At 40.1% G+C, this 24,683-nt stretch overlaps 1 protein-coding gene across 1 annotated transcript in view; it reads left to right on the forward strand.

Moving 5' to 3' along the window:
- The first annotated feature begins 238 nt into the window (after positions 1-238).
- The window catches only part of ctnnbl1 (catenin, beta like 1), a 50,841-nt gene continuing 26,396 nt past the window's right edge, over positions 239-24,683 (forward strand). Inside the window, exons 1-11 of the mRNA XM_004070238.5 lie at positions 239-415; positions 1,301-1,534; positions 2,606-2,712; positions 2,805-2,944; positions 3,225-3,322; positions 6,707-6,800; positions 13,615-13,706; positions 14,529-14,601; positions 16,356-16,414; positions 16,940-17,088; positions 22,381-22,562. Of these exons, the coding sequence (XP_004070286.1) occupies positions 386-415; positions 1,301-1,534; positions 2,606-2,712; positions 2,805-2,944; positions 3,225-3,322; positions 6,707-6,800; positions 13,615-13,706; positions 14,529-14,601; positions 16,356-16,414; positions 16,940-17,088; positions 22,381-22,562 (1,258 nt within the window). The 5' untranslated portion in view covers positions 239-385. The remainder of the gene's footprint in view (positions 416-1,300; positions 1,535-2,605; positions 2,713-2,804; positions 2,945-3,224; positions 3,323-6,706; positions 6,801-13,614; positions 13,707-14,528; positions 14,602-16,355; positions 16,415-16,939; positions 17,089-22,380; positions 22,563-24,683) is intronic.

Genomic DNA, 24,683 nt, shown 5'->3' on the forward strand with positions numbered 1-24,683 from the left:
ACCAAAAGTAAAAGACATTCATTTTAAAATAATTAGTGATGTTTACCCATCCAAGGAATTTTTGATACTTCGTTTTGGATTTGAAGAGAATGATTGCAGTTTTTGTTTAAAGGACATTGAGACAGTGGATCATTTATTCTTTAACTGTTTAACAGTTCTGCTTTTGGTATTCTTCCAAAATTCCAATGCCAGTTCATTTAGACGCAAAATGAGATAATGGAGTGTCGCGACATCAGGTTGCCATGACGACAGGCAGCCCTGCTTTACGGCAGGCATGTTTCTGGGTAGCTTGTAGTTAGCCGTGCAGCTAGTCGCACAGCCGCACTTTCCCCTCATTGCGTTCTAAGCAGACTGTGTTTTATTGTGAGAGTTCCCGGCTGGATAAATGGATGTTGGAGAACTTTTAAACTATCAGGTACGAAGATGTGTTTCTTTCTCAGCCTCCGGTCATTCATTCAAGATGTAGCAGCTGAGCTTCAGCTCCTGGCTACAGTTTTGAACTTCAGCTTGAGCTTCTAGTTCTTCTCGCTTTACTCTCTGTCTTTTGTTTTTTTTTTTAGTTAAAATTGTGATTATTGTTTTTATAAGTTTGTACATTATGTTGTTGGCGGAGCAAAATAATAAAGACTGCTCTGCATCTCGGTACACAGTTTTTAGCGCTAAAACTAAATTAGCTTGGTTTACTTCAGTGCTGCTGGCTGCAAATTTTTATTATTAACGATAAAAAAATCATTTAAACATTTGCATTAGGGGTTTATTAAAAGAAATAATATTGGGAGAAAACCAAAAATCCGGACTTGGTGTCAAATGTTTTTGGCTGCTGGATGGATGACGTTTCACTCAGTCATTCCCTAAAAGTTCTTAGAAATAATCTGTCATGTCATCCTTTAATATAAATGTGATTATTTTATGTAATAAAGTTCAAAAATCTTACTCCTGTGCTGTGTTTTTCATTTGCGTTTTGAAAAAGTACCAACAAGTTCCTATCATTAATGCTGAAAGCTGCTATGGCTGTTATCTTGTTATGGATTTTTACCTATTTCCTAATAATAATCATTACTCAGATGCCCTATTAAGCTCATTCTTCTTACTGTTTAAACAATTTAAGTAATATTAATTTACAGGTGAAGTAATCACATCATTTAAATTGTACTGGACTTTATTGACTTATTTTGCTGCAGCTTTTCCGAACAATTGTTTTCATACATTGGACATTCATCATTGCCTGTTCACCTGATATTTCTTCATCACGTTCAGTCGCTGTGCTCCTTATTGCATGTCACTGGTTTTCCACTCTTAGCCCGATAGAGGAGCAAAACGTCCCAGGGAGCAAGAAGGAAGAGCAGCAGGAGGAGACGATGATTCCAGAGGAGGGAAGCAGCAGAAGGGACTGGGATCCCGGGACCCGGCCAGACATCGGGAAGCTGGAGCGGGATCAGAGGGTCGTGCTGAACCGGGGGACGGCGAAGAGCAGACCGGGGACAAGAAGAGGATACTGGAAAAACTGATGGACCAGGATGAAGAAGAACCCGAGGTGGGAAAGCTGTTTTTATTTACTGGTCGTTTTTTTTCTTTCTTCCAAAAGGCTGTGTCTGTAGTTCAGACTTCTTCCTTTTTTTATCACAGAGACCATTTGATTCCTCTTTAGGTGGAAAAATGCTGTTTTGTTTGTAATTTAAAGCGAGTTATGCAGAGCTGCCTCTTTAGAGAGTGCAGGAATGATGCAGAAGTGATGAACATTTGCAATACGGCATACATTTGGAGGAGCTTAATGCTTTTGGTTCTTTTGCACTACTGTCTAAGCATAGATGAATAGTTGTGTCGTTGCCACGACTACTCAACTTCTGCTAACAACCACATGGTAAGAATTGGACAAAATGAGGGAAGGAAGTGACTGAGAAGAACTAATAAGTGTTAGAAGGTTCTTTCTCCTTATTTAAATGTTCATTGTGTCCATTTTTCAAGGTGCGAGGTGAAAACAATTATCAAAAACAAAAACGCATGTGTGCGAATGTAACCATCCTTTTGGTATTGATAACAGATAAAAATGAAGAGAGACCACGGTGATGAGTAAATGTTGGTAAACGTACCTGTTTTTTTTTTTTTTTTTTGTGGCATTAAAAGCCAGAAGGCGAAGCTCTTAAGTTAGGCCACGGTGGAAAATGCAGCTGCGTCAGAATTTCCAAAGGAGTAACACTAGAACCAGTGTTACCATATTGCAGTGCATTTGAAGACTGCACATTGATAATTCAGTTCATATTATCCCCACACTGCAGGCATTTTCAAAAATTTACTCTGTCAAGGGCCTCTCAGAGCTAATGGCTCCTCTTCTCCATAATGTCAGGCAGTTGAAATGTCCTAACCGGTCATTATCCGTCTAGCACTTTACAGCTTTTAAGCCTTCAGGAGGTCAAACGCATCCCCTTTTTCTGTAAAATGTACCCTAATTGATGCAAAAAAATGACTCCACTCACACGTTTAATGTCGCAGTGATGGCTCTTTGCTCCGGCAGCAGCTGCTTCGACCTAAAAAGCTTTTGCCCCCTTTTTCCTCCTCTATTTTCTTCACCACTGCCATGTCCTCTGATGTTCCACGGATCAAACAGGCCGAGCCGGTGGATGAAAGCACAGTGAAGAAAATGATCCTGACCTTTGAGAAAAGGTCATACAAAAACCAGGAACTGAGGATCAAGTTTCCTGACAATCCTGAGAAGTAAACATGCTTTTCCTTTATTATTTTTTACATCAAAGATTTTGTTTAAATGTTCTTTTTTTGGAAAACTATTAACTTTGTTTCCGAACCAGGTTCATGGAGTCGGAGCTGGATCTCAACGACATCATCCAGGAAATGCACGTGATCGCCACCATGCCGGATCTCTACCACCTGCTGGTGGAGCTCAATGCCGTCCACTCCCTGTTGGGCCTTCTAAGCCATGAAAACACAGATATCCTTCACATGGATTTTGACCTGCAAACTGGTTTATCTGGGGGCTGGAGCTCTATATAAAACATAATGCATCAGCGATTTTGGATTTGTTAGCTCTGATTAGAAAAACTCTAGAAAACCTGTTGTAGCAGTTAATAATATCTATCTTTAAGATAACATGAAAGCAACCAAACTAAGACTTTTGGGCTCACCCACATGTGTTATTATTGATATGATTTAGTTGTCTGTTTGGGGCGGGGCTGTTGTCGGTCAGTTTTATTGTCCTCAACCCAAAGCACATGTCGCCATCGCGGTGGTGGACCTGCTGCAGGAGCTGACAGACATCGACACACTCCATGAGAGCGAGGAGGGCGCTGAAGTGCTCATAGATGCTCTGGTGAGTTTAAAGTTTCTCTCAGTCTGTGCTGGTATTGATGCAGCAACGCTGGCTCAATCAATATTTAAGTTACTCGGCTTTTGCATCCAACTCAGGCCGAGGAGAATTGATTACTTGGTCTTATTTTTAATGAATCAGTAGCAGGATTTCACTTTCGCCTTGCTGACATTTGGAGTTTTTGAGGAGTCTCCGTTTGCTTCTTAGACGTCTTGTGAGGCGGATTTCTGTCTGCAGATTTTCAGGTTTTAGAAGATCAAACTATAATAAGATAGAAAAAAAGTGTCTTAGTGGCAAAAAGGAGAGCTTTGCCCATTCATTTATTCATTCATTCATTCATTTGTGTTTTATTGTTTCACTTAATCTCTCATTTTTTCATAATTTAATCCTTCCTTCCTTCCCTCCTTTCTTTTTTCTTTCTTCCATCCTTTTTTCTTTTTTCCTTCCTTCCTTAATTCTTTACTTACGTCCTTCCATTCATCCATTCTTCCTTCATTCTTTTCTTCCTTCTCTCACTCACTTGCTCATTTATGACGAACTAACTGCAAATATACAGGAAGCTTAACATTTAAATCCTATTCATTACTTGTGCTGTCATTTCTCTAGATCAGTGTTTTTCCACCTTTTTTGAGCCACGGCACACTTTAACCTTGTCAAAAATCCCGCGGCACACCAGCATCCAAAAAAAAAGAAGGAGAAACTCATAGACTGTATTGATCTACAGTCCCTCTGCAATCTCACGTGCATTTTTATGATAATTGTGGCAGAAAAAGCTGGAAACTGCAGCTGTTTTTTCTAAAAGATGTAAAAAAAGTTAAGTTAGAAGATTTAAAAACTGTTTGATGTCTGTTCGTTGTTGTTTTAAGACGTTTAAGAGGAAAAACTCATTGTACGCTGAGACGCTGTCACTTTAACCCAATGCATCATGGGAGATGTAGTGGCAGACAGAGCAGCATCTCTGAGCTTCATTGTTTTGTTCACTTGTTCCACGGTCTGATACCGGATCCTGCGGAAAGCTACAGCGCTAAAGACGAGCTTTAGCTGGTGTTTTTGTTGGAACTGAGAGCAGTAATGGAACAAGGAAGTGAAGACTTTAACCACTTCTGATTGGTCAGACTGATGACATGTGATTAAGACTCCAAGAATGATTGGTGGAGACAGTTGAAGGGGCGGGACTTTTCAGAAAACAGCTGAAGCTGCGGCTAAATCGCGGTGCCGTCATTCTTATCAAAATGTCTTTAATAGAATCAAATAAACACAAAGAAAAAAGTCTTTTATAATCTTTCATATTCCTAACTACTCAGTGTTTTATCAGGGCCTGTTTGGATGAACACAGAGCTGATATCCTGGAGATGGAAAATGTTTTTAGATCAGTGAATGTAGGGTTGGGCGATGTCCCTTAAATTGGCCGTTGACGATGTTTGCTGTCAACCATCGGGATGGACGATGACATCGTCGGGGGGGGGGGGGGGGGGTATTTTTACATTTTTCGTTCTTATATAACTGCTGTTCGTTTTTTTGCTTTTTTCATTTTATTTCCCAACTAATGACTAATCCGCGATGATCCAGTATAAACTGAGGGAAGTGACTTAAACAAAAAAATTAACAAACAAAATAGAAAAGAAGTAGTCCGCTCCCGCACTTCCGGGGGAGCGCGGACTTACAGCTTTGTGTTTGATGGGAAGGGGGGTACATGAGCGGTATGTGTGGGAGATTTAAGACTGCGATCCGTCCCGCAGCTCTAGGGGTACAAGCATCCGAACTCAGAACCGGGTCTAAAAGTGTGTGTCTGTGCACAGCTCGGACCGTCTGCACACACAGCGGTTTGAGCTTCAAAGCAGAAATGTCGCTCAGTCCTTAGAAAACATTCAAACAATCACGCGGATTTGTGTTTCCAGTCGTGTCCCGACTAAATAAAGGCTGATTTTATTCTTACACGTTTACGTGCAGCCAGCAAGCAGCACCACCCAAAGCTAATGTTGTTAGCCCGTGTTAGCATACTGCTAATCCTGGCTTCGTTCAGAAAAAGCACTGACCACACGGATTAAAATTCAAATGATGAGCGAACAGGTGTTTGATAATAACCGTAACATTATTAAAAGCACGTTTAGAAGATCATCTCGTATTTTACCGAGCTGACATGTCAATGTATATAGCCGCTCGGCGCTGTTTAACAATGTTTTGTATTGAATTGTTACATTCAATAAAGTTTAAAAAAAAAAAAGGCGCTCGGCGGAATTTATATCCTTCCGTTTTTCAAACCCTACTGCGCATGTGCGAATGATTTATTCCGACGGAAAGTGTGACCTTAGTGAACGTTTTTATATTCTGAAAACATTTTTCTGGGCCCATGTACACGGTTGGATTCTAATCTGACCATTGATCCCATCAAGATATTTTGTACATGTAACCGCGGCTTATGGTGTCGACGCGCAACGTGGCGGGGGCGTGGCATCACGATGGTGGTCTCTCCATCGGGATGTCAGTCACCCATCACGATGGACGATGATATCGTCCATCGGCACAATCCTAAGTGAATGAGGGCAATTTCCCACGACACACTGGTTGAAAAACACTGATCTAACCTCTTTAATGGTTAAATACAGCCTCATTCAGTACACCAATGGTAGCACCTCTGCACTATTTGGGCCACCAGGGGCAGCAGACGTTCAATATCTTACTCTTTTTTTTTTTTTTTTTAAACATGTGGGCGTGCAGAGTCTAACCCGCCAACTTCCAATTAGAGGACAACCGCTCCACCCTTCTGTCACAGCCGCCACAACATATGTTTGGTACACTGAAATAAAATAAGTGAAGGTCATTTGTTTTGGAGTTGAACGGCCACAGAAACCATCATTCCTCACATGGAGAAAGTGTTTCAGGGCGGCCGGCTTCATCTGTCTTTACCTTGCGCCCAAACGTCTGCTGCTCTTCTGTCCTTGCTGCCAGAAGGCCAGGTGCTGTCCCTGATAAGATAAATCAGAACGATTCACACGACTGAGTGTTCATCTCCTTTCATCTGTCGTAGCGCTTTCCTGCAGGTCCTCAGCGGAGAAGCCCACTTCTACGTTGGGTTTGTGTCTGGACTAGTGATGCTCGGTTCCTGTTAGATCTCCTCTCAAAGTTTCAGACTTTGGAGTGATCCGTCATCGCTGCTCCCTTTAGATTTTCAAGTTTTTGAATCAGATTTGCCACCAAATGAAATAATTTTGGGAGACTTTCAGCAAAAATATGATGTTTGATGAAGAAAAGAGAGAAACTGAATTCTAAAAAATTGTTCCTGATGGCATTCTCTATCGGAACTTCCAAACTGTGATCACATTATGAGATGACCTCAACCATTTGAACCAATTTCTGAAAGCCAGCATTCTGACTCTGTCTTTGCAGTTGGAGGGTCAGGTGGTGGCTCTGCTGGTGCAGAATATGGAGCGACTGGATGAGCAGGTGAAGGAGGAGTCTGATGGCATCTACAACACTCTAGGTGAGAACAACAGTCTTTTTTAGAAATGCCTACAATTATGCGGAGGTAATTTTCTTTATGTCAAATTCTATATCTATATATATTTCTTTCTTTCTGACCAACACTGTAACGGTTTCCCCTCTCTTACTTTTATCTATTCTTGCATAATGTAATTTGACTAAAGATTATGTCATTCAGATCAGCTGTTGTTGACGTTTGACAGTCATATGTGTGCCTTTTCTCTGGAGGCTCCATTTTTCTTTCCAACACATGTTCGTTCTGGTTTTAGATGCGTGTACTTTGACTTTCTCTCTTCCTGTTTATTTCATCGTCATCTGATTGGATCTGGACCAAATCCATGACTGGATCTTGACTTTTTGTGTGTACGCTGTACCACGAGTACGACTTGTTTCAGATTAGAACAATGCTGAACATTATCTTCATGAAAACTGCTGCGCTGGCTAACAAGTTCTGCTCATTATTTTAAATTCAAACATGAAAACAAACATCTGCGAGAAATCTAGGACATTCACTGCAGTAGAATCTCCTGTTCCTTTCTGCACCACAGATAAAAATAGGATCGTTGTTAAAAATTCAGAGCTTTAGAAATTAATAACTCTGGCCACCTTATTAAAGTAAAATGATGACGGATTCAAAAACAAGATGGGATGGATGGATAATGGATGAATACATGGAAGAAATGGTGGATGGATGAAAAAATGGATGAGAATAGATAAACCAGTAAATGAATGAATAGATGGACAAATTGATGATCAGTGGATGATGGATGGACACGGTGAGAAAAAAAGGATTTGATCTGGTTTGCCCACTAATAAAGACATAATAAATCTATACTTTTAATGGTAGATGTATTCTAACATGGAGAGGAAGAATATCAGAACGAAAATCCAGAAAATAACTTGAAAGAGTTTATTTGTATTTCCTACGTTAGTTGCAGTCAACCACAAGGTTAGCACACATATCAGGGGGAATTTTGGCCCCACCCTTCTTTGGAGACCCTCTCTATCATTACGTTTGGTGGGCTGCCGCTCGGCAACTCAGATCTTCAGCCCTCTCCATAGATTTTCAATTGGATTGAGGTTAGGTTACTGGCTGGGCCACTCATGACCTCAATATGGTTCCTGTTGAGCCACTCCTTTGTTGCCTTTGCTGGATGCTGGTATGTTGTTGGTCATTGTCTTGTTGAAAGACCCAGCCATGGCCCATTTTCAGCTTTCTGAAGGTTGTCTCTCAGGACTGTACATGGCTCCATCTGTCTTCCCACTGATGCGGTGTAGCATCGCCTGAAACATGATGTTTCACACCTCCATGTTTGACGGTGGGCATCGTGTTCCTGGGATCATGGGCAGCACTTTTCTTCCTTCGCACATGACGAATAGAGTTTAGGCCAAATAGTTTGATTTTGGTCTGGTTTGACCACAGAATCTTCTCCCAATCACTGTGTGCATCTTTGAGGTGATCATTGGCATTCTTCAGGCGAGCTTCCACATGTTGCATCTGAAGCAGGGGTACCTATGGGGCACTGCAGGGTTTTAGTGTTGCCAATTGTTTTCATGGTGGCTGTGGTCCCAGCTGCCTTGAGGTCATTCACTAACTCCCGCTGTGTGGTTGCAGGCTGATTTCTCACTGTTGTCATGATCATAGCCACCCCACGCGGTGAAATCCTCTGTGGAGCACCAGACCGAGGTCTATTGATGGTCATGTTATACCTCTTAAATTTTCTCACAATTGCACCAATGGTTGTTACTAGAGATGGCCCGTTTTACACGGCGCTTTGGCGCACGGTTCACCTTCATGAGGTGGTTCGGCACAATGTTTCGAGGCGTGTGTCAACTAGCGCAGATCACGTGGTGGATGACGCGCCAAATGCTTCGTTTGGTCAAACCACGCTTCAGATGTCACTTATGTTTTGAACAGTTGGGCGCGCTATTCTCTAGAAATGTGAAATGAATCCCGAACGTTTCCCGACCAGTTCCATTGTTTCCCCTTTATTGGAATCAGTGTCAGTTCATTGCACTTAATCATGGCTCCTATTAAAAACGTTCTGTGGCTCAGGATCATTTCAACTCGGTTTTTCCTAATAAAACACTACATTATGAACGTTGTGCATCAAAAAAAAACAAAGAAAAAAACTGCAATGAATCTATGATGGCATGCCATTGTCTTGTGTTTAGAGATAGCTCAGTGGAATAGTCGATGGCAAATACGTCCAGAGATTCTAGGTTCTAGTGTGGTACTAAACATATTCTTTTTGCGTTTATTTTTTTCTCCATGTGATGTGTATTTTGCTGTGTCAAGCACTTCTCACAGAAAGCGTCACATGTTGTGTTGTTTTACTTTTTTTTTTTTTATCATCATTGACAAAAAATTTCTGTTTTACGTTTTTTCATCATTATTTCCACATTGAAGTGTTACAAGGAGCTTTGTAAAAACACATGTCGATACACATCCAGTCCGCCACCAGATGCCGCTGTTCTGTGTGGTTTCGAAGCCCTGAATGGGTGGTTCATTTTTCCGGCACAATTACATGAACCCCAATGAAGCTTCATGGGGCTTCTAATCCCATCCCTAGTTGTTATTTTGTTACTACTGTACCCAGCATCTTGCTGTTTTTGTAGACCATTCCAGATTTGTGCAGGTCAACAATCCTGTCTCTGAGGTAGAGAGAGTTCTTTGGTCTTACCCATTTTGGAGGGTTTGGAATCTGATTGTCTGATTCTGTGAACAGGGGCCTGTTGCACAAAAGTAGGATAAGGGATTAAGCCAGGATATCTTGGTGATCCTGGCTCAATTGATCCCCAATCCGGTTGCACTAAAGCTGGATGGGGGCAGGAGGATATGTTATGGTATAAGTTACCATGGAGATTTATTCTGTGGAGCTAGCCTGCTCCAGACCAGGCTAAATTCCAGGATCTATTTAATCTCATCCCTAATGTCAGTCAGCAGTCGCCACAAATGGAAACCAATAGTTATTTCACTGCTCACTATACATTGTTATCACACATAACTAGACCCGCTGTCATTATTTAAACGTTCGTGATCATTAATTTCAATCATTTTGGATAAATAATGAGTTTTAGATGATGTTGCTATCATTAGATAATTTACAGTTTCCCATAGACTATAAGGCTATATATAAAATGATAGAATATTAGGGCCACAGAGGGAAAAAAAGACAAGTCATAATATTGTAACCAGTTGTTTTAAAGGAGGACAGTTGTTAAAATGACAGATGTGGGGCATTTCGTTAAATTGTCCTTCAGTATGGTTTCATAAACGAAGACATGCTGATGTGCCAGAATATGAAGTATCACATTTTCATAACTATCAAAACTGTAAAAAGAATATTTTGCTTTTCTGCAGAAAGAACCAGTCTCATAAATTTATGACTTTCTCCTTTTTTCCTTAGTGGGCCCCAGTACTCTGTCATATAAAATAATACACAAAGGCAATGAATGAACTGAAATGAAATGAATCGTGCCTTGGGATTTTCTTACTGGTCTGTGAAAGCCAGAACTCCCAATGCGTACTAGTGGATCAAATACTTATTTCCCTCAATGAAACACAAATGAATGAATATAAATTCTTTCAAGTTATTTTCTGGATTTTCATTTAGATATTCTGTCTCTCCATGTTAGAATACATCTACCATTAAAAGTATAGAATGATCATGTCTTTATTAGAGGGCAAACCAATTAAATCAGCAAGGGACTTTTTACTCTCACTTTAGGTAGACAGATAATAAATAGATGCATAGTTAGATGGATGATGGATGAATAGTTTGATGATAAATGAAGGAATGAATTAGTGGATGGTTAGATGGATGATGAATAGGTGAATAGATAGATGAGTGAAGGATGCCTAGATCAATAGATGCATGCATGTGTGGATGGATGAATGTGTGATTGATGGATTGATGAATCAGTGAATGGATAAATGGATGGATTATTGGATGGATGGATAGATGGATGATGGCTCAAAGAACGGATGAATTGCTGGATAGGTAGATGGATACAGGGATGGATGAAGGATCAATTCATAGACCTATAGATTGATGATGAATGAATTATTTGATGGATGGATAGATGTATGATGGATCAATGAACCGGTATATGGATGGATGAATTGATGGATGACTTATTGGATGGAGAGAGGAATAGATAGATCTGTATTGCCATAGATTGTAGGAACAATAAAGAATAATATAATTTCCCAGCTTCCCAGCATCTAAATACTTTTTTTTATCAAAAAACTTAAAGCTTTATTTGAAAATGCTTTTAATTGAAAAAGCCATAAAAATAACACAAACTAAAATCACTCCTTTGCCTTTATTTTTTGCAAAAATTCAGATGTTTTTTTTTTTTATGACTCTGATGCTAATTTATTTTGAAGTTTCCCCCAGGCTAGCAAAATAAAAAGACACCTTTTGCATTTTTGTGTGACAAACATGTTGCCTCTTCTGTTGCTTATCTGCTTCGTAGCAGGTCATCCTCCTCAGTTGGATGGAAGGAGGAAAATCTTCGGAGTTTAAGTCTTGAGCATTTATCTAAAAGTTTGAAAAGAGATTTTGTGCTTTTGAACAACACTTTCCTCCACATTAAATGAAGATATAAGTTTCAGGAGAAAGTACGGAGACGCAGAAGCTCAAAGAGGTTTTGTCTTAAGTTCCTATTAACGAGAATTTTCTGCCTGCGTTTTTTTGTCTTGAATGAGTCCACTGCGGTTATTTCTTTGTTGCCAGATTGAGGCTGAGTGTCAGGAGGGCTGTTTAGGTGTGCGTATTTGGCACTATTTGTGTTGTGGGAGCTGCATTGTGGTTCTTCCTCTCTAAAGTGTGTGTGTGAGTAGGAGGAGAGAGTTATCAAGGGAGCCCTCCAAGGTTGAATAAGCCTTTTGTCTGGCGTGGCTGCTTTCTGTTCTGGGCCCGATGTCCTCCAGGATGCTGCCTGTCTGCTCTTTCAATCACAGATAAAGGCCCTTCTCCTTTCTCCCTAAGCTCCCGTCTTCTCCATCTTCTTCTCTATTTCTAGTGTCTAGCATCTGCAGCTTCTGTCTCAGACGCTGCTTCTTGTTGCATCTCATTTAAACCCTTAGAACAAACCTTTTTCTCAAGTTTGTTTCTTCCTTTAACCCTTGTGCTATCTTGTGGGGTCCAGATGACCCCACAAGATAGCACAAGGGTTAAAAGGTCATTGGTGAGGGTCCCTATTTTCATCCAGCTCTTCAGGAGTTTTCGCCTTTTAAAAAACATTAAAATTGTGCCGATTGAACACTTTAATGTTGAATTAAGATAATCACACTACTGTAGTCCTGTGAGGAGGCCGACACACTAAGGTAGAGGAAGCATCTATTCATCCCGCTGATGACCTGGTAAAGGCTCACTTCCATGTTGGAGATTTCTATTATTATTATTTCTACTAGGGTTGGGCGATGTCCCTTAAATTGGCCGTTGACGATGTTTGCTGTCAACCATCGGGATGGACGATGACATCGTCGGGGGGGGGGGGTATTTTTACATTTTTCGTTCTTATATAACCGCTATTCGTTTTTATTTGCCTTTTTCATTTTATTTCCCAACTAATGACTAATCCGCGATGATCCAGTATAAACTGAGGGAAGTGACTTTAACAAAAAAAGTAACAAACAAAATAGAAGAGAAGTAGTCCGCTCCCGCACTTCCGGGGGAGTGCGGACTTACAGCTTTGTGTTTGATGGGAAGGGGGGGGGGGGTACATGAGCGGTATGTGTGGGAGATTTAAGACTGCGATCCGTCCCGCAACTCTAGGGGTACAAGCAACCGAACTCAGAACCGGGTCTAAAAGTGTGTGTCTGAGCACAGCTCGGATCGTCAGCACACACAGCGGTTTGAGCTTCAAAGCAGAAATGTCGCTCAGTCCTTAGAAAACATTCAAACAATCACGCGGATTTGTGTTTCCAGTCGTGTCCCGACTAAATAAAGGCTGATGTTATTCTTACATGTTTACGTGCAGCCAGCAAGCAGCACCACCCAAAGCTAATGTTGTTAGCCCGTGTTAGCATACTGCTAATCCTGGCTTCGTTCAGAAAAAGCACTGACCACACGGATTAAAATTCAAATGATGAGCGAACAGGTGTTTCATAATAACCGTAACATTATTAAAAGCACGTTTAGAAGATCATCTCGTATTTTACCGAGCTGACATGTCAATGTATATAGCCGCTCGGCGCTGTTTAACAATGTTTTGTATTGAATTGTTACATTCAATAAAGTTTGAAAAAAAAAGCCGCTCGGCGGAATTTATATCCTTCCGGTTTTCAAACCCTACTGCGCATGTGCGAATGATTTATTCCGACGGAAAGTGTGACCTTAGTGAACGTTTTTATATTCTGAAAACATTTTTCTGGGCCCATCTACACGGTTGGATTCTAATCCGACCATTGATCCCATCAAGATATTTTGTACATGTAACCGCGGCTTATGGTGTCGACGCGCAACGTGGGGGGGGGGGGGGGGGGGGGGGCGTGGCATCACGATGGTGGTCTCTCCATCGGGATGTCAGTCACCCATCACGATGGACGATGATATCGTCCATCGGCACAACCCTAATTTCTACTATTATTTCTATTAAATATTAAAGAAAAATAGAAGAAGAATTGTCCCCATTTTACCTATACTTGCTTAGTACATTGGTTGTTCATCATGTTCTCCTGCTTGCACTAAACATGTTATTTGTTTGAACGCCTGCATCTAATAATCATAGCTGGTATTTGTTTAGGTGACCTCTTGTTTTCACCTTTTAATGGTTACAGTTGTTTATGTATTTGTCCTTCATAGCCATCATTGAAAACATGGCGGAGTTCAGACCAGGCCTGTGTGCTGAAGCTGCCCAGCAGGGACTGATGCAGTGGCTGCTCAAGAGGATCAAGGTGAGAAGTAGGCCTCAGTCCTAACTGCCCCCATGGGTTGTAACGGGCTGTCTGTCAAAATGCGGCCCCTCCTGTCTATGACCCCTCCACGGACCCCCACAACCCAAAAACCTGCAGCCACCGTACATATCTGAAAACAAAAACATTGACCGACTTTCATTTAGAAATATAAACACGTCAAGCTCACTGTTGTAATTTTAATTGAACAACATTTACATAAAGAAACTAGCAACTAAAATGTAGTTTTTTAAACTAATTTCGTTCTAAATTTGAATAAATACGTTCTGCAGCTTTACATTTACTCATAAAAAACATCGACGGACCAAATGCACATCTTACTTTGTCTGTTATAAGTGATGCAGCATCTTTTTACGTTGAACATTGATGGAGGAAAAGCTTTTATTTGAATAGCCTTGTCAACAGAGTAATGGTTAAACATCTGGACTATGTAGCCCTAAATAAAGTCAAATACTTTATTTTTTATAGTCATTAGTTTTTCTGTTATTTAGATTTTTTTTGCCCCTCCAAGGTTTTTGTATTTCAGACTCCCATACTCACACAAAAATGGGTCATCTTCATTTTCGGTGCTTCCCTTCTGCTGGCTGCTTTTGGAGAACATAAATGAGGCAACAAACATGTTTAGATTTGTTGTGTAGCACTTGTGTTTGCGCTGCGTGAGGCAGGATCTGAATGAGGCAGGGCACTGCTTGATGGAGCTAAATGCAGAGCTTCATGCAGAACACATGGTGGGTTTCTAATTCTCTGGAGAGCAGAGTTTCTCAAGATGAGTGGTAATTAGAACTTGCTCTCTTTCCCTCTCAGGCAAAGATGCCGTTTGATGCTAACAAGCTGTACTGCAGTGAAATCCTGGCCATCTTGCTGCAAAATAATGACAGTAAGTATTTGCAGCTTTAAAATAAACTAGTTTGTCTTGAACGTCATGTTTTCTCTGTTTTTGGAGCCTTTTTGTAACTTTTTTGTCTTGGTTTTGCTCTTGGGCTTCTTGTGTCCCCTCCATCTTACTTCCCATTTCTATTCTATCTTGTTTTCCTGAAAACATACATTTTCAAGTTCAGTTGCTGTTGTTTCCAACCATTTTTACCTTGTAGTAAAGCGCGCACACAGCCCAAGGACTGTCTGATCCGTGGACAGGTTCTCATTAATGAACAAACCACATTGATATGCAGTGGAGGTCTTGCCTGATTTTACACTCGCTCTCATAAAGTCACTGGAACTGCATCTCTTTCTATTTTTGCATCTGGAAAACAGTAAAACACGCTTTATTATAATGACCAATGAGTTGGACAATTTTCAAAATGTAAAGTTGAGTAAATTACATTTTATTTTCCAGCATTGAATTTTGGATGTTTAAGGTAAAAAGGACATTTTATCCGCTGAGATGTTGTCCTTTAAAAAACAACTTTTAATAAGTAAAGGATTGATTTTCCTCAATGACTTCCATAATAATAACCAATAATGATGATGCTGTAGGGGATAATGGACACTACAATGGCATTATATGGCTTATATCAGGGGTGGGAACATTTTTCAATGTGGACCACAAAGGGCTCTGAAATTTAACAGAAGGGCCGGCCCAGGAGCAGATTTATGGACTCTTCTGCTAATCCAACTCAAAAGAGGAAGAAATAACATGGAATCTGAATAAAAACATGCTTAAATTGTGATTGAAAATTGATATATTTTTGGAGTTTTCATTTAAAAAATGTGGTTTTAGTTTTAGTGCCAGTTGCACCAACGAGTTGTTGACTTTTTGGGGAAAAAACACAAATTTAGAGAAACGCTGCATTCAGGGGGTGTTGGAATGATGGGGGAAAATGACAGAAACACACATAAATGTCACACAAACAACTAATCTTCCGACCCCGCTTGAATGCAAACAACTTTCTGCTCCTAAACAAAGGTCCAAGTATTTGTAGTACACCATCTATGGGGAGACACCAGAACTACAGAGGAGATAAAACATTAATTAGTGACCAATGTAATTTATTCCAGTTTGGTGGGCCAGATTAAATGGTTTAACCAGCTGCATTTGGCCTCTGGGCTGTAGGGTTCCCAGCCCTGGCTTACACCATGGTCACTTACAAAAGAAGATATTATGTAAAGTACAGACCAAAAGTCTGGACACACCCTCTCATTCAAAAGAATGGGAAGGTGTGTCCAAACCTTTGGTCTGTACTGTATAAAGACCAACCAGCAGAGGAAAGTGGTGTGTCTGCTAAACGTCATGTTAAGTCATCCCAAGCATCATTTCATAGGGAAGGTTCACCTCAGTCTGCTTGTCTTTGTCCAGATGATGAAGCAAAAGTTTTTAAAAGTAGTTTCTTCGCTTTGAGTGAAGAAACCTCGTCTGTGAAGTCTGATCCTTAAATGTGAGCCGGAAACAAACCATTTATTTCATTGTTTTGTAATTATTTCATTATCTATAAAACAGTGAACAGAATTTCTTTAATGGACCCCCTGCAGCCAATCAGAATGGAGTATTCACCCGGACCGTGGTGAAAGCTTCTCTTTTCTTGTTTTTTGGAACCTTTTCTTACTACTTTTTGGAGCGTCTTAATATAATCTCCGTGTTGAGATATTGGTTTGTTGTCATTTTTTTCTTCTTCTCCATTTCTTTCTTTTTCACAGATACCAGGGAGCTGCTGGGCGAGATGGATGGCATCGATGTTTTACTGCAGCAGTTGTCTGTAAGGTTCAGATTTTCTCCACCCACCACCCTTCATGTTCACCAGACGGGCCTTTGAGCTTTACCCTCCCATTCAGTGAGAGAGATAGTGAGAGAGTGCAAACGAACGAACAAACTTTGGAGACACAATGAACTTTATTAAATTAGAAAAGATATTTGTTTGTGAAAATTGCCAGCGCCGGGAATCGAACCAGCGAGCTTCTGCACCAAGGGTTCCCCAAGTACTTCAACAGAAGCAAAAATCCTGGAATATCTTGAAAAGTTCAAGGATTTGAAGGACCAAAAGTCACAGCTGGAAAAAGCTGAAAGAGCTGAACATTTGAATAGTTGAATGGTTAAAATAGCTGAAAAATTGTAGATGGAGTTAAGCGGCAAAAAATATACTATAATAAAGAAATAAGTAAAGAGAAACGGGAAAAGTTAGTTTTATGAAGGAGCTTAGTATCACATTTTCTGTCATATCTCATGACATGAATCTACATGAATCCCTTAAAACGGGCATTTTTGCTCTTATTCTTCATCTCAGGTGTTTAAACGTCACAACCCGAACACAGCTGAGGAGCAGGAGATGATGGAGAACCTGTTCGATGCTCTGTGCTCCTGTCTGATGCTGGCGTCCAATCGAGAACGCTTCCTCAAAGGAGAGGGGCTTCAGCTAATGAACCTCATGCTCAGGTAGGGGGCTGCATGCACCACCATGACACTGGAAACAATAAACCTGGACCTCTTCTTTCAGATGTTTTCATCGTGTTTTATTATTATTTTCTGGTTTTAACAATTTCAGCACATGAACTGAGTTTTCTGATAATTTTTTTAAATGACAGAGGCACTTTAATGAAATTAATTGCAATTGTTTTTAGTTATTGGATAATGAACTTTTTATCTATTTTTTATGTACTATTTATTATTATTAGTCGCAATTATTATTGTGACACAAACATCATTACTATTTTTACCATGGGTTACTTATGGAATAGGTGTTGCACGAACCAGGAAAACCTTTACATTTCATTGACAATGACAAATAAAGATTTATCCTATTTTTAAGAAAAGAGATGATATATATTTTTAAGTCGTTGAATTCTGGTCAACCACTGTTTCACATTTTAGTTTCATTATTCATTCTGGAAAAGTCTCCTATCTTGAAACTGCAGACTGTCAAATTTTGCGGGTCTAGGCTTCTATTTGGAGGGGCTAAATTCCAGCGGGGGCCACAAAACCTGTGGCTCCATGGTTGACAGCAGGCGAGAACGCTCATCAACAAACCAGATGACAGTTACACGAGGAGTTTGTTTAAAAATACTCTTCCCTCCACTTGCAGGTTTTTATTTTTTATTTTATTGGTAGCTGACACACTTGATGCTCAGATGCAGTTCACTTCTCTGCCACAGTTGACCTGAGAGCAAAATCCTGAGAGCAAATGAATAAAAAACAAATTCCTGGAATTATCATTATTATTGTAAAACAATTGTTTCCATACAACTTGTGCTGTTTGTTCTTGTAAAGTACTTTTTGCTGAAATATGTCTCAAATAAGATTTGGGATCAAACTGCCTTTAAATGCTTTAAATCCAATCGTATAGGATTGGATCGTAATAGCTGTCAAACAGATAAAACATGTCTGTCTTCTTTCTGATGTTAAATAATAAAAATAAACTTTATTTGTATAGCACCTATCAAGATAACAATCACAAAGTGCTTCACAATAAAAGATGATAAAACACAGTCAAACACTGAGTCTGCAGATCTGAGGCTGAGAAGAAGGGAGTTCCAGAGGTATGGAGCCACTGCTGGGAGTGTACGGCTGCAAAAGGTCTTTTATGTAGACTGGTGCTTGGCTATTAAGAGCTGAGTATGTTAAAATGCACTCTGTAGCGGATGGTGAGCCAGTGCAGCTGGATTAACAACGGGGTGACGTGTGAGAACTTGGATGAATTAGTTAAAAGCCTTGCAGCAGCGTTCTGGACAACCTGGAGCCGTTCTAGAGAATTTTTGCTTAACATGTGAAGATGGAGTTGCAGTAATCAAGACAAGATTATATAAAAGCGTGGATGAGCATCTCCATCTCAGAACACAATTGGACTCAGTTTAGCAAAATTTTCAAGATGATAAAAACAAGAACGAACAAGTGACTTGATGTGAGAGTCAAGGGATAAATCCGGGTCTAGAGTCAGCCCGAGGTTCCTGACAGACGGCTTGATAAGGGAAGCAAGTGGACCGAACCACTGGACGATCTGGGGGAGGCAACTGTCAGGAGCACAGACTAGAATCTCAGCTTTGGCTTATCCAACTCTTGACTTAATTCAGACACCTGCGTAAAATCTGTATTTTAAAAACATCCTGGGGTTTAAAAGAGACATAAAACTGAATATCATCAGCATAAAAATGATCAGAAATATCTTGATAAGATGATCTTTGTTTTCGTTCTATGATCCTGGACTTAATTTTCTACAAAGGTTTGAACTCTGAGAGTTTATCATGCTTTTCTTCAGAGTAAACTATGTCCATAATTATGATAATATATTACCTTTGGCACACCAAAGAACAATTTTTATTGAAATATTAGTTATTTTCACAGCTAATTTTCTTACCCGACTCATTAAATCTCTCTGAGGCTCCGCCTTTCGCTTCTTTTGGGTGCCGCCTATTTCATAACATCGTTCTAGAGTCATGACATCATCTTCGGCAGCGTGTCTGCGTTTCTCCCACAAAAACAAACAACATCCAAACGTTTGCAAAAATGAATGTTCATATTGTGTATCTAAAATGAAAGCAATTAGCCAATCACTGCTAGCTCCATGGAGAAAGTGGGTGTGTGTTGTAGCCTGGGGGCGGAGCTGGCAGCGCAGACTCTTCCTGGAAGGGGCGGTTCCTCACTTTGTGACGTCACAATGTGAGGAGCCACTTGTTTTCGTAGATTGTTTTTTTTTAGAGGAATACTCAGAGATGCGTGAATAAATCAAAATACCGTTTTTGTTTTTTTGTGTGTTAATTAACTTTATATCACACCTAAAAGTTAAAAAAAGTTAATTTTGTGTGGTATAAGCCCTTTAACCAAGAGAGAAAAGTAGAAAATGTCCATGTCTATCTGAGAATAGTGAAAAAGTGTGTAGAGAGGTTTTACAGCCTTTAAACATCTAGAGTTATTGTAAAGATGAAGATGACTGCTTTGTGGATTTCGTCTATCACTGTTCATCCATGTATCACTGTATTTCTTTTGTTTACAAAAAAGCAAATAATTATTGAGTGAGATTTGTTTTTATACATTTCTGATTTAAAATAATATTTTTCCATTCACGTATCTTTGATTTCACCTTGATAAGTTGCAGTTGTGGCTCTCAGTTCATTTTGAGCCTGAAGCCTGTTTCCTGGTGACATCAGTCAGCGACTGTCACCTATAGGATCAGAGGGAATGCTGGAGGAGTCTAGAGAGCCCACTTGCAGCACCCCGTGTGCCAGGATAAGATAGGACCCCGGTGTTCTTTCATTTAAAGCTCTCACACCCTCGGATGATCTTCCAAGTTCAGCTCAGATCTTTTCAGTCGCTCCCCGCCTGCCTGCTCTCCCGCCTATCAAAGCTGCCAGATTGATCGGATCCATCAACAGTCGGTGGAGTTCAGCACAGCAGAGTTCTGACCTTAAAGACTCATCAAAGCACTTTGCAGACGTTTATGAGAGCGTCGCAGCTGGGAGCCTATCATCACTTCACTGGACCAGCAGTTTCAAGACCTTGATCAATATTTCATTATTGAAATGTTGAAGCCTTTTCTTTAGAGAGGGAGAGACGGCGCCTTTAAACTTTACTTCAGTCTTCAAATTAATGGTAGATAAAATACTTTACATGGTGTTTTATGATGAATTCCAGCTGCTAACTGTTTGTCAGTAAATTAACTTTTTGCACCCGGATTTAATTTATATATATTTAATTTATATATATTTAATTTAATTTATTATTTTTTATTTTACTTTGTTTAGTTTAAGCAATCAAAGCAACAAGAATGCACAAAACAAAAGAATCAGCAGTTACACATTCATACAAAGACATATTAAACTTAGGATAATTTTACATTAAATCAAAGATTACTTGAAAGGGAGTGGAAGGAAGCGAACTTATATAATCCCAGCCTGTTGCACCGTAACCATTTTATTACATGATTTATCATTATCCAGTTCATAACTTTTTATCAGACAAAAGTAGGAATCCTTAAGTATCAATAAATCACATGACAAAGAGGAATTTACTTAGTATTGATGTAAAAATAGACAAAACTCTATTTTGGAAATCAGCATAGCACATGCAGATCAGTTATCTAAAATATGTACAGATTTCTTTATTTCATTAGAAAAATCCTGACTGGGATTAAGAATAACACTATATCGGAAAAATAGACATGACACTGTTTCAGAAATATTCATAGAATGTGCGGATCATAAATGTGTGCAGATTATTTTTTTTCATTCAGGAATATAATTAGACAAAACACTATTTCCAAATGGACCTGAGATCTTTAAACGCCTTTTTATTTTACTTCAAAAAAGCACTTTGGGTTCAAATAAGTTTTTGATAGAATTTTAAAGCATCTCACTTGTCTTCAAACATGAGTTTTAAATTTCCTTTCAGATTAGTAAAGGTTTGGAGGTTCCTCCCCCCTTTAAACCGTCTCCTATGATTTACTTTGATCCACCTGGACTGCCCCCGTCATGCAGCTACAACTCGGGCTCGACCCACGCTCAGGTAGTGGCGGCAGGATGTTGAGTTACGCCCGTTGTCTCGCCGCTGAAATGCCTCCGTTTTCTTCTGAAAGTATAGTGCCTGTCACTCCCCCGTGCCCTCCCCAGCTGTCCATCAAATGTAATGTGTCTCTCTGCAGAACCAGACACAACATTTTTGAAATATGTGTCCTTCCTTGGAGATAAACACTGTCATCTGTCATAGACGGAAACGGAGGAAGTGACACAGTGACAGACAACTACATTTCCTAAGAGGAGGCGGGGGGTGTAGACGAGTAAAAAGCTGCTGCTTTGCTTTATCATGACGCGGTGTTAGCCACGGAAAACAAATGCTGATGTATGCGTTCACTTAAAAGCCTTTCATCAATCCACTCCAATAAAAATGGTGTTTTTAACATTCTTGGAGCGTTTTTCTCATGATGGACATATGTGAAGAAACGACTTCATCATTATTAAAAGACCACTGGGAACACTTAAAAAAAATTCAAAAGAAGATCAGAGTGGGACTTTAAAATAAGTAAAAGTCCTGTGAACATAAATATCTGTGTTTTGTGTTGAACTGGGAAAAAATCGTCTGTTTCTGAGTTAAAACTCCTATACCTGCTTACTACATAATTTCTACTATTTTCTTGAGATGGAGGCCATGCAGGTTTATTTGTTTCACTCATTTTATAACTGAGGGATCAATAAAAAAAAAAAGAAAAAAATATTAACTGAAGTCATAGTAAGCTCAAAGTAATGGTGCAGATGTAAACCTCTGGATACAAACGAGTCAAATGCAGCTGAGAACAGGTGGGTCTTTAACCTGCATTTAAATTAACAGAGTTTCCGCTGATCCAAAGCTTTCCGAAGGTCTGTTTCAGATTTGTGGTGGATAGAAGCTAAATGCATTTTTTAACCATATTACATTATAAGAAAAATCTTACAATATCTTTACAGAAAATGTAGAATGATGCAACATAATCAACCAACGGTGTTGGAGATTCAGCATGAATCTCCAACACCGTTGGTTGATTATGTTGCATGAATTCAGCATGAATCTCCAACTCTAGCTTCTTCAGTAACTTTTTTACCACGTGCAATGCACTCTGTTATTTTTAAAAGACCACACACATTGAAAACTGAAAAGCTTGTCATGAAACATGTTTATTCATGGTTTACTCAGACTCAAAACTTTATTTAGTACCTGCTTTGTTTTTGTTTTTAAGCCCGTTTTCTGGTTTTCTCCTACCTGCAGAGAAAAGAAAATGTCCCGGACCAGTGCTCTGAAGGTCCTGGACCATGCAATGATTGGCCCAGAGGGACTGGATAACTGCCATAAGTTTGTGGACATCCTGGGCCTCCGAACCATCTTTCCACTTTTCATGAAAACGCCTAAGAAGATGAAGAAAGCAGGTGTTCCAGAAAAGGAGCACGAAGGTGAGTTCAGCAGGATCGAACAAAGACCATTGATCTTTAGTATATACCTTTTTTGATTCTTTTTTTTCATTAAACCAAAAAGAAAATTGTTGTTTCCTAAAATCAACTACAGTATTTCCACGGCTATAGGGCGCACTTAAAAGTCGTACATTTTCTTCCAAAATGCCTTGTGGTGCGTTGCGCCTAATGTGTTGTTGTGTGACTTCGGTAAAGACGACGTAGGAGAGGACGGCATGAGGACGGTAAGGAGGGAAGTGAGGATGTGAAAGAAGACACACCCCCGATTAGCAAAAAAGTGCAGGTATGTTCATTATGCAAAACAACATCGTTTGGGCGACCCTGAGAACGCAAAGAGACACGCCTAGCAGAGGAACATGGGAATCGAGCAGCTGCGGGAGAATTCAAGATGAGTGAATCCATAGTTCGCAAGTGGAGGAAGCTGGAAAAGGAACTCCAATAAGTCAAAAGACGCGTGGGAGTTTCCGTGGAAACAAGGCGAGGCGGCCAGAGTTGGAAAACCTCCTGGAGCGATGGATCAACGATCAGAGAACAGCCGGGCGAGTTACGCCACAGTTTGTGAATGGATTGTAGAAGCCTGGGCTAGCGTGTCTGCTTGATGGATTGATGGATTTTTGGATGCTGATTGGTAACTGGAAAACAAAAAATCACAACCAACTCAGTTTTACCGGAATGTTCAACATGCCCGCGCCTTAAAACCCGCCTTTTTGAAAAAGCCCTCATAATTGAAACGGCGCCCTAAAATCCAGTGCGCCCCATGGTCGTGAAAATACAGAAATATTAACAAACATGAATGGTTTAAACAAATGAGGGAGGAGAGTTTAAATAAGGCCTTCATCTCAAACTATCTCTAGTACAACATATATTTCAACAAACACATGTGCTTTGACTTTGCTGCTTGTAGTTATTTAAATAATTGAGCAAACGGAAAATGATGTGGAGTCTCTGCTTCCTTCTGCCTCCTCCGCTGGTGTGTTCGGGTGCTGCATCAGCTGCTTGTCTGTTTACCCTATCGGCCTAATCTTGATTGATTTTCCTGCCTGTTCTCTTGAACTTCTCTTATCTCAGAGTCAAACATTGAACACAAAGAACCATAGGGAGGCAGGAGAATAGAGACCCGTGTCTCTGTTGTAAAAGGCCGGAGGAAAAAAGAGGTGAAAGCCCACCTCAGCTCTGTTTACCTACATTCAGAATGTGAGTCGCCCCTCCTCTCCTGTCTGTATTCAATTTCTTACTTATGGAGGGGTTTCTCAGCTCTTCGGCGGAGAACAAATTGTCTTCCATTGTGTCGCGTATCACCCAGAGGCTCGGTGAATTAACTTCTGACCCCTTTTAGCAGCTGGAGGAGCTGTATGGAAGATAACGCTGCCTGGCGGTGAGCGGCAGACCCCCCCGTCTGCTGAAGTGCTGCCGAGGCACTCGAAAACAGACGGGCTCCTGCAGGAGCTGCAGGAGAAACTGCTTGAACAACTTGAAAAGAAATTGGTCGACCCTCCTTGGCATGATAAGTTCACTGGCAGGTGATCCCAAAGAGAAATCAGGAATATTCAATTTCTCCTGTTTTAGTACCCACTCCAATCATCATCTGTTTCCGTCTGCTCTTGATTCACAGCAATTTGAATAAATACTCAGAATGAAAATTTAGTTTAATTTTCTTCCCGTCATTATCAGAAAAATGCCACAAAAACACGTTAAAGACACTATTTTCATCAGAGTTGGTCTTTGAATCTCGTAATTTTACTTTCCTTTTTTTGGGGGGCCCTTAAACTCTGTCGTAGTTTATTTATGAAATATTAAATGTCCAAGACAATTTTGTTTTTTCTAAGTGAAGCACTAAAATCTCTCCTGATGATCAGAGCTAGCCATCCGCTCTTTCATGTTGTCATATTGGGTTCTTCATGAAGAGAACTGGAGCTGGTATGTATTTCTACTCTGTGCCGTCATTGACTTGAGCATAAAAAGATGCCTGCCATAATGTAATACTAAGAGAGCATCTCTCTGGTTTAGAGTAATTAAAACTGTCGTGAATGAAGTGGTCCTCCTAAATAACACCAGAACTCATAATTAACTATTAAACGCTTCAAACAGAAGTAATTAGGAGGG

Source organism: Oryzias latipes, chromosome 7, assembly GCF_053564925.1.
Source record: "Oryzias latipes strain Hd-rR chromosome 7, Olatipes_Hd-rR_3.1".
Taxonomy (NCBI): Eukaryota; Metazoa; Chordata; class Actinopteri; order Beloniformes; family Adrianichthyidae; genus Oryzias; species Oryzias latipes.